Source organism: Aythya marila (assembly GCF_965140915.1).
Source record: "Aythya marila genome assembly, chromosome: 30".
Classification (NCBI taxonomy): domain Eukaryota; kingdom Metazoa; phylum Chordata; class Aves; order Anseriformes; family Anatidae; genus Aythya; species Aythya marila.
Genome location: NC_139071.1, coordinates 2,273,921 through 2,284,564, shown reverse-complemented (window position 1 = coordinate 2,284,564; position 10,644 = coordinate 2,273,921). Strand labels below are relative to the sequence as shown.

At 45.4% G+C, this 10,644-nt stretch overlaps 1 protein-coding gene across 1 annotated transcript in view; it reads left to right on the top strand.

Annotated features, from left to right (window-relative positions):
* HOXC12 (homeobox C12) overlaps positions 1-764 on the top strand; it is a gene marked incomplete at its 5' end in the record, with an annotated part of 1,494 nt that extends 730 nt beyond the window's left edge. The window contains one exon of the mRNA XM_082781475.1: positions 378-764. Within this exon, the coding sequence (XP_082637601.1) occupies positions 378-671 (294 nt within the window). The 3' untranslated portion in view covers positions 672-764. The remainder of the gene's footprint in view (positions 1-377) is intronic.
* Positions 765-10,644: the final 9,880 nt, after the last annotated feature.

Sequence of the window (10,644 nt, the reverse complement as noted above, 5' to 3'; positions counted from 1 at the left end):
GGGGAAGCTTAAAAAAAAAAAAAAAAAAAAAAAAAGCAGCCTTCAACGCTGTCATTTGGGTGCAGGTCTCTCGGCTCTTCCCCCTGCCACAGGGACTGGAGCTGCGGTGGACACCCCCAGATTCCAGGGGGATGTCCCCAGCCTTGTCGCCCGCTCGGTGCCCGTCTTTCGCTCCGTGCCCCGGTTATAACGCTCCCCGCCTTTCCTTTCCCCTGCCTCCCACGCATCGCCCGTGGCGCTGGGAGGGAGCTGCAAGCATCCCTGAGCACCTCTGGTCACCGCCAGGACGGGGACAGCGGGGACACTGGGACAGCAGGGAGGTGCGGAGAGGAATACTGAGGGTGTCCCTTCTTTTTTATTTATTTTTTTTTTTAGAGGATTTTTTTTTCTTGCGAAATGCTCAACTCTCCCTCTCGCTCCCCCCTTTGCCAGGTGCTCCTTGGTACCCGATGCACACACGGTCCCGGAAAAAGCGAAAACCCTATTCCAAGCTGCAGCTGGCAGAGCTGGAGGGGGAGTTTATGGTCAATGAATTCATTACTCGCCAAAGAAGGAGGGAGCTCTCAGACCGATTAAACCTGAGCGACCAGCAGGTGAAGATTTGGTTCCAGAACCGGCGCATGAAAAAGAAAAGACTCCTCCTGAGAGAGCAAGCCCTTTCTTTCTTTTAAAGTTTTAAAAGCGTCCGTGTTGGGTTAAAAAAAAAAAAAAAAAAAAAAAAAAAATTGCATAGACTTTCTAGCGTTCACCCGAGCTCCCGGGACTTTACCTGACCACTCTTCACCCCCACACACACCCTTCCCCGCCCAGAAATAAATGAATAAAGAGATAATATTAATAAATAACCAGTTTCCCTTAAAATACGAAGCCCGGCAGCCAGCACGTAGAGTACGAGAACATGCGCCTCCTCCGCTGCGACTGCGGGGGGAGAGACCGAGCGACTGCGGCTGGCGAGAGGCAGCCCCAGCGGCCGGGCTGCTGCTTCCAGAGATGCTCGGCGTGCTGAAGGGGAGGTTTTCAGTGCGACTTCAGCCGCCGGTCATTTGCCAGCAGCGCAGGTAGGGTTTCCGTGCAGCGCCGGGAGCCGTCGGGGGCCGTCGGGGCCTCTGCTCCCCGCTCCCCGCTCGGCTTCGGAGGCGGCGAGAGCGGGGCGAGGGCGAGGAGAGCGAAATCCGCACCTCTTGGGGCTGCTTCGGGGCTTCGTGGGAAGCGGGGGAGGGGAAAATAGAAAAAAAAAAAAAAAAAAGAAGGGGTGGGGGGGAGGGGGAATAGGGATGTGGATGGGGTACGTCGTCTTAAAGCACCGGACCCCCATCCGCACGGAAGATGTGTTTTTTTTTTTTTCAGTGCACGGTGTTACCCAGATGTGTGTGGGGTCAAAATAAAAGGAAGGTTTGCGGCTAGGCTCAATCAGTATCTTTAGGAGAAGGCGAGAGACAAAGACTGTGTATATATCCGATGTATATGGTATATAGCTATGTAATATATGAGGTACGTGTATCACACTGTGTCCCTATAGATTTGAGGGGGGTGGCTGTGCCCAGGCTTTGGTGCAGGCGGTGGTGGTGTCCCCAGCGCCAGACTGTCACAAGAAAGAAAATACGCACACGCACCTCTAGCAAACCCTTCCAGGAAAATCTGAATTCCCCTCCACGTTAAACTGAGCCTTTCGGAGATTTTTGCTCTCCGAAATCACAGCCGAGTTCTCTGCACTAGCCCCAAATTATATTCGTGTGTCCCGCTCCAAAAAATGACATTTCTTTGCAACAACTCTGCTGACGGAGTATTTATGCTGTTTTGCTGTGTTTATTGATGACAATGTAGGAAAAGAGGTAGAAAATAATCCTCCTTTTTTTGTACCCTCCGGTGATAACAGCCCGTTGGAGTCTGGCTGAGCGAGCTGCATCTCTGTCCTTGGGATGGCTTAAAAGACGAGCTTTGCCATTTGGGTGCTATTTTCCCAATAAAGGGGAAAAAAAAAAAAAAAAAAAAGGAAAAAAAAAAAAAAAAAGAGAGAGAGAAAGAGAGGAAAAAAAAAAAAAAAAAAAACAACAGACTGCGGTTTCTTTTAAGGAAGTATGTCGTATTCAGCTATAGGGAAAAGATAACCCTGCCTTCCTTCCCCAGCTGCCCATCAGGTTAAAAACCTGCACGATTCTAGAAAGGGCAATGCTTGCTTTACCTCCCTAAAAAGTCACTCTAGCTGCAAATAAAACCAGCCCCAACGTTAAGAAGAGGTCTTAGAGTTTGGGGTCCGGGGGTGTTTGTCGGCTCCCTAAAGCCCTGTCAGTTTTTTTTCCCTCCAAGGGCAGTAGAGTGGGGCCTGGTAGGATGCGACGTGTTTTGTTTGTACGTGTGCTCGGGTTTCCTGGAGAAAAAAACATCAATTTTCGCTATTCCCCATCAGGTGTGTTGTGAAGGCACTTTTAGGTGGTCGGCGGAGGCGAAGCAGTGAGGGCAGGACGGGGGGAGCAGCAGATTTAGGGCCGTGAGGAGCTTTACTTGCATGGGAAATTTTAATTCAGTCTAAAAAGGAAAAATGGGAATTTTAAATTCAGGTTAAAAAGGGAGAGGGGGGCCGCGGTGCTGCAGCCCGCTGCTTTGCCACGCCGTGCTTTGCTCCGTTCGTTTTATATCGGAGGGGGGATTAATTTTATGGCAAAGCAGCGTTTTCTGGGAAGTCTGGATGCTCACCACGTGCTCTCGCTTCCCCGCGTTCATGGTCATGACCAGCAGCGGCGAGGAATGCTTTTATTTACGAGCTGCAAAGGATGGAGCCGGCTCCTTCACATCCCTCCCTGAGCTGCAAGGAGCCTTTCTTTCAGCTGCATTTCCCTTCCTAGGGCAGGATCATCCCGCAGCCCCTGCCGCTTACCTCCTTCCTCCCTCACCCCTTCCCCGGCTGCTTCCCCTTCTACCCACCTCCCCCTTATTAATTTTTATTTTTATCATTTCTGCAGCCTGGTAAATGTCCCTGCTTTATTTCCTTCCAGTTGCCTTTTTTTTTTTTTTTTTTTTTTTTTTTTTTTTTCAAGGACAGATCCCCTCAACTCCTTCTTCAAAGCCACGAGCCTCCTTTGCCCCTCTCTCTCCTTTGCCTCTCTGTCTCCTTTGCCGTCCCGTCTCCTTTGCCCCCCGTCTCCCTGCACACCTTCCACACAAAAGAGGGCATCGCCTCTCGCAACGTTGTGCAATAAGCCTAGGATGTGTTTTATATGGATATATCTATGTATGCTCCAGCTCAACCATGTGCAATTAAAGGAGGAAGGCAAGGGGAAAGAATTCAATGTTTGTGGGGTGACGTGGTTTTGGGGTGGAAAGGGGGTGTTTTGGGGCCGGCTGGCTCTGCAGAGGGTGATTGCGGGCTGTGCGGTGTCGTGGGGACACAAGAAGCCTCGGGTTCTTGTAATTCCACAGAAAGGGAGTGAATCCACACAGGTTTTACTTCACCAACCTCCCAATCGCTCTGCAATGAGACACCGGTTGGGATAGGGCTTGTATTTGGAGGAAGGTAGAAATTAGGGTGAGTTACGGTGAAATGTCAGAAATGCTGTGTTGGATTTCAATACCGACGACTTAAAAAACAAATCAATCCGTTTCGTTATTCTTCACCCACCGAGGGTCACTTCTATCTCGCCCATACCCGCCGCCCTCCCCAGCACAAAGGACAAGACACCAGCAGCACCCCCGAGACCCCCAGGGTCGTCCCTCGCCAACCGTGCGCCGAGAAAATTCCGAGGAATATGAAAATATATGCAATATTCTCTTCCAGACTGCTTTAAGAATGTGACTCGGTGGGATTTCTGTTTGGTCTGTGTTTGTTCTCCGTGTCCGTGGTACCGTTTTTCTGCTTGTATCCCCTAGTCTAGTTTATTGAGGTTGTTAATATGCATCCTTCGCCGTATCGTTCATATGTAATGTTTCTTACCTCAAGCTATTATATGTAGGGTCTATGCAAATGTCTGTTATAGCACGTTCTGGCTTTATATAGTCATGTAAAAAGTTGCTTCTCAATAATAATAATTAAAAAATAATGTATTATTATGTGATTTCTTGATAATAAATAAAATTGCCCAAACATCTACTTGGTGATTTACTGCTTACTATTTAAAATTAGTATTAACTAGCAAGGTTAATAAAAGAGTAACAAAAAATATATTGGCCAGCCTTGCCTTCTGTGGCTTGTAGATCATCTTTTCGTAAAAAAATAATTAAATGAATGTGTAAAATGCGTTGTAAAAGGAGAGAAATATCACTTGCTGCGTCGCTCTAAATATAATTAGAAAAATCCTGGGGAAACAAGAAGCATAAGTTAATCTCAAAATTGTTGGTTTAATGAGAGTATCCTCGTGCGCATAACATTAATTGGAAACAAAACTCAACAAAGATGCGCTTCTTCTTTTTTTTTTTTTTTTTTTTTTTTAAAGATGATCGGAGCTGCTTGAATGTTGGCTAATTGCGAATCTTTTGTCTCCTGTGGAGGGTACAGGGGTCTCTACCTCTGTAGGGAGCAACCCCCTGCCCAAGGGGCTCATACAATCGCTATGTACATATGGGAAATGCTGTATGGATGAGTATAGAAACAGGAACCAGAGGAATGTCAAAGATATCCTGGGTATGACTTTAAGATGGGAATGAGATGTGAAGGCGCAGCTCTTAAATTGGAAATATATTGGAATGGGTTTAGGTTCGGGCGTGTTGATGCTTATTGTTATGGTTATGGTTATTAGGACGAGCGTTATTGCAATTCTTCGGAGTAAATTCGCAACAAATTCATCTAACAAGAGAAAAAATAACCCCGGCAGGCCAATTTAAATAAATTAGATTACTATTTCCTCGATCTCTCTCCAAGCGGATATATATGTAATGGTTTCCCTGTTATTTTCCTTTCGAGGAGACACCATACACTTCTTAAAGGCAGAAGCCATACATTAGGTAAAAAGCTTTTAGAGGATCGATAAAGGGTTTTTATTAAAGAAATGCCAAAGGATTCTATACCATTTTAACTGACGCCTTCCCCACTCCCGGCCGCATCCAGCCCCAAGCCCAGTAAGGCGCAGCTCGGCCCACACTGCAGACTGGGCACACTGGGAGCCACTGGTGTGAGCCTCAGCATGGGGAAGCTGAAATGATATATATATATATATATATATATTTTTTTTTTTTTTTTCCCTGCGGAAAACACACTATCGGCACCAATTCGTGCATTTTTCCCCAATTCCTCATGGAGAGCATTAGGATTTCCCAAAACAGGGTACACCTGGGGTCTTGTACGATGATGAGAAGATTCACCCAGACCTGAGAAATTTCTTTCTTCTTCTTCTTCTTCTTATTTTTTATCCCTTCCCTCTCCCCCCCCCCCCCCCCCCCCTCCCCCCGGAGTTGCTCGGTTTGAAAGGAGGAAAGGAGGAAGGTGAATATTCCTATAGGAATGGGCTACACTTTTGCCATCTTCAAACTTGCCCCAAACGCATTTTAGGAGCAATAGAATGCTTGGGACAACCAGAAACACTGCTTGGGTAAATCGGCGTGGCTTGTGATTTCTGCAGAGTTTTCTGTTTTTTTTTTTTTTTTTTTTTTTTTTTTTCTGCAGTCGTTGATTTACTTATATATATTATTATTATTATTATTTCTTAAACAAGAGTAAATACACTTTTCCTCTGTTTCTCCTGCCTCAGTCATGTGTGAACACGTATATCGTACAAACAAACTCCAGCCAGACCTTTCCACACTTTATTTTCTTATTTCTATAGAGTAATAAGTGTGTCCCTACGCCAGTGTGCCAGGAAAATGGGCACCAGGAGGAATTATGCCTAACAGGTCTGAATGGCATAGGGTGACATAAATTGTATGTATTGTAAGTCGGTTCACCTTGAACAGGAATAGTTGGATTTCAAAGACATTCAAACACTCACCAAAATAGATAAAACTTATTTATTACCAGCGAGCGGATAGAACAAATTGTTGCTTCGCCATAAAATCTGTATTATTTCTGGGCTGGTTTCTTTTATTCAGCAGCGTATTTCATTGCTCCAGCTTTAAAATGAATTCGTTAGCGAGGGGAGAAAACCCTCGTCTCTTTAATTGCGAGGAATATTTCTACCGTTAATGACAAAGACCGAGGTGCTATTTCACAACCACTGCAAAATCGTAGAAAATATTAATGCAGGCAGGTCAATTTTAGGGAATTATTCATGCTTCGGTACCTTCAGCCCATACTCAATATGGGAAAGATAATGTGCAAAATAGGAATACAAAAGGGCATTTTTTTTTCGCTCAGCCGGGAGGTAAGTTCTTGACACCTTTGTGCCGAAGAAATGTGCAATTTCTTTGAACTTACGCGAAACCTCTGCAAAACACCCAGGAAAAACCCGACGCGAATTAACACTGAGCTCATTTCAAAGACCATTAAAGACCAGAGCCTCTTTAAGCAAAGTTTAATCACAAGCAACGCAGAAAATTCAAGGCGGCCGGTCAAAAATCCTTTTCCTCCTGCTCTCAATTTTCTCGCAATCCCCTTTTTGAGGATGAAACCGGGGCATTTGGCATCTAGGGGTGCAAAATACGCAGAATTAGAAGTGAGGGAGAAAACAACCACAACCCCAGCTCCGCTGCTGGCACCCAAGTTAGCTGTTTGGCTTGGAGGGGAGGGACCTGCCAATTTTATTTTTTTTAATTTTTTGTCCTGCAATACGAAAAAAAAAAAAATCAAAGGCGTAGTCTACAGAGCAGCGAGCGCTATAGACTGTGGGTGCTTATAGGTGTCCCAGGGTGTGCGAGGGCTTTATGCGCTTTCATCCCCTCGGACCTGGCCAAAAAGGAGTTGCACAAAGAGGTGGAAGAAGTGTGAGTGCCGCTGGGGGGTGGCGGGGCTGGGGGGCATCTTTCCTTGCCGGGGGGACCCTTTCCTCGCTGGGCATTGCCATGGGGGGGGCGGCGGCAGGGGCTGGGGGCGGGTGGCGATGCACCCAGGCCATAGGGAAGGGGCACTCGGGGCCACCACGTTGGCGAAAATTCGGATTTGGGCTCCAGGCCAGCATCTGAGGGATGCCTGTGTCCATGCGTGGAAATATTTCGCATTCCCGCCTCACCCCCCCGGCCCAAACTCCCAAATAACAGACAAAAGCAAAGCACCTCCTCGCAGCTGCATTTTACAGGGCTGCAGCTTAAAGTATTAAAGCAATTAACAATAAATATAATAATTCCCATTAAACGGAGAAGAATGACTGGACTTCCTTCTCTCAGTCTGTGTGTGGCTGAGGCTCCGTCCTTTGGCTAATTCCGTGATATATTAACTGTTTGGTTTCCTCCCCCGTGCTATTATAGGGGCTGTTTTCAGTCCCATGCCCCCCTTATCATTAATGTGCCAGTGCGTTATTGCCGAAGAATGCCTTGGTTTGATTCTGAGTGCGGGTTCATAAATATAAAATAAACACAGAGTGGGAATAATTAGCAGCATTTATCAGCATATGGCCACCCACCCCACTTTGAAACCTTCCAGACCCTGCGAGAGGAAAATGAAGTACATTGCAAGTAATTAGTTTTAAGCAAATCATTTCAAATGGAAACTTATAGGTAAAGCCTAATGAAGTGCAGAGGGAAAAAAAAAAAAAAGAAAAGAAAAAAAAAAAGCCTCTTTTTTATTGCTTGGTAGGTAGCAAGTAGACACAGCAATATTTTACTGTTGAGAGAATAAATTAATTAATATATCTGTAGCTAGCAACTACAATGGCTCCATGGATGACTGCATTTAAAGGAGATATATGTATCCAGTCTCATTGGTGTTGTTAACAAGAGTGATAATAAAGATGAAAAGGATAAGAAAGATAAAAAGATCAGTAGGCTTGTACTCCTTACTGCGGCTAAATTGCGTGGATTTTCTAATGGCTGCGTCTTGTTGACTCTCTGCAAACTCCTCTTTTTTTTCTTTCTTTTTACAGTCAGACTTCATTAAGTGACTTTATTTTCATTTTGCTCAAATAGGAAATAAACATGTGCGCCCCTCGCCCCCCAATAAATCTCGTACTAAGTATCCTTCTCTTCGGCTTGAGGGGAGGGGGTCTCTCTCTTATCCACACTTGGGGTGCAAAAATGACTGATTTTGAAAATGAAGTATTTTAACTGCTTTTGTCAGACTGGGAATCTAAATGCTTTTTTTTTTTTTTTTTTTTTTTTTAAACGTGCCTTTGTGGTACCAGGAAAATACAGAAATCTTACATCCCCCTCAGTCTGAATAAATCACATTTAGTCGGTGTTTTAGTCTAGCTGGAATGTGAGAGCATGTGCCTCAAATCCGCGTTAAAATCTACCTGTAATTTTTTAAGAGAGTTTGTGCTTTAATTTTAGACATGGGTTAGCAAAACACTGCCACAGAGAACATATAAACCATCGGGATATCTCATTATAAAAACGTTTGCCAAAATTAATTTTTTCACCGGGAAAGCATATTAATATTCATATTTGCAGCCAGTACACTCCTGTGCCTCTCAAACCTACATATTGGGTGGAGAAGTGTCGATAATTACATAGAGTGTGGAAATTCATTTTACTTTTATGATTAACCAGTAAACTCTTATGAGGTGATACAAGACGCTGCTAAAGGAGAAAGCATTTAAAAAATTAGGTATGGAAAAGTACAGTTGGAGACCCAAGGTAGCAATGAGGAATGTCGGGCAGACTTCGGGTCCAGTAAAATGAATGAAGAAAGAAAGAAAGAAAGAAAAGACCATACAGATTACCTCAAATCAAAATATCTTAAACTAGAAATAATAGAAAATATGATATTTTAATGGGAGTTGTGGGCCAGGGCTTCTTTCTTGGGTGGAAAATAAATCCCGTAGGGTTTTGCAGGGATCTGCGAGACTAAATATGGGGGGGTAGTGGGGAATGGGGGTTGTATATGACCCCCCCGGGCCTGTATGTGGGAATATATTGCAAGGCGAGCCGAGGACTGAACAACTCATTGCACCTACTGGGACCCGCTGCCCATCCAGGGGGCCCCACTAAACTCTTATTTATTTATTTTAGCAAGTTTTGCGCCTTCTGGGGGGCTGCCTGCCAGGGCAGAGGGACCACAGGGTTTTTCCATCGGGCTCCCCCCACCCCCAAGTGGCTTTTTCCATCTCATTCACCCCAATCCCCCCCCGTTTCCAATTGCACCTTCCAGTCGGAGCCCAAACACTGACTTTATGGGTATTTAAAACAACCATCTTCATCTGTAATTGTGGATGAAGAGTATTTATTGCTTCGGTGAATAACTAGATATATAATTATCTCTTTATAGAGAGACTGTGAAATAAAGCATCTGTCTCCCCCCGCACGCCCAGGCACACACAAAGGCAGGCGAACAGGGACAAAGTTACACATCTGCACAACCTTCATTTTTTCCCCAAAAGTGCATTTATCAAAGACTGAGGACCTTCTCCTCCAACTTTAAGAAATCGTCGGAACACAAGTATTTATTTATTTATTTATTTATTTTTTCCCGGATGGAGATAAAGAAAATACTTATTTGCGAAGAGGAACCGCGCTGGTTGCCGCACTTCTGCGCTAACCTTTTAATTAAATTTAATTTAATTTAATTTAATTTTGTCTTGGGGAAAAAAATGCAGGGATTTTGAGGTGGCTTTTGTCTATCTGGGGAAAAAAAGTGTGGGAGGGAGTTGGGGAAAAATGCGCTGCGGGGTTGAGGGGTTGTAGGGCCGTCAGGGTGAGGGTTAGGTGATGGGTTAGGGAGGCGGTGGGGTGTAAGGGGATTTCTGGGGGAAAAAAGAGGTAGACGAAAGGGTCCGAGCGACCACAATGGAGATTTGCTTTTAGGCAGCGGAAAAAACTTGGCTTCACCCCTCTCCCTCTAACGGATTGATTCCCATGGCCTGGGAGGGCAGCATTATCCCTGCTCCCAGCCTCCCCACCTATTTTATTTTATTTTATTTTATTTTATTTTATTTTATTTTATTTTATTTTATTTTATTTTATTTTATTTTATTTTATTTTATTTTATTTAAAAAATTTTCCCACTTCCGCGGCCGCGGAGCGCTGCCGGGCGGCGGCGGCGGCGCTGCCGGCGGGAGGAGCCGCCGGGGCTGCCCGTCTGGGTGGGCGGGGGCCGGCCTCGCAAAGTGAAGGTCAAGTTAAGGCTCCAGCCTCCCTTCCGCGGCCGTCCGCGCCGCTCCGCCGCAATGCCATTGCCGCCCACCTGCCCGCTTATTTTTATTTATTTGATTTTTTACCCCCACCCCCCCACCCCGGGTTTTTCCCCCCTCCTCCGTGGGGGGAGAGAGGCGAGCCAAGTGCATCGGGGGGGCTGAAATAGCCAAAAGGATGGGGTGGGGGCGGTTTTACCGAGACTTTTTCGTCCCCGATTCCTGATTTTTTTCTTCCTTTTTCCCCCCAGTTGGACTTCAAACAAGGTTCCCCCCCCTCTTTTTTTTTTTTTTTTTTCTCCCTCTCTTCCCAGCAAGATGCAAACACGTCTGCCGTGGAGGAAATTAAACGTCATAAAGAAAAGCCCAATTAAGGTTTAATGTCTGAACATTACCATTTCCTCCAGAAAACAATGAAGTTCACTCGGTAAGGAGAGAGAGGCAGAAAGAAAAGGGGGGCTGGGGGAGAAAGGGGCAGAAATTTTCGTTTCAAAGGGGA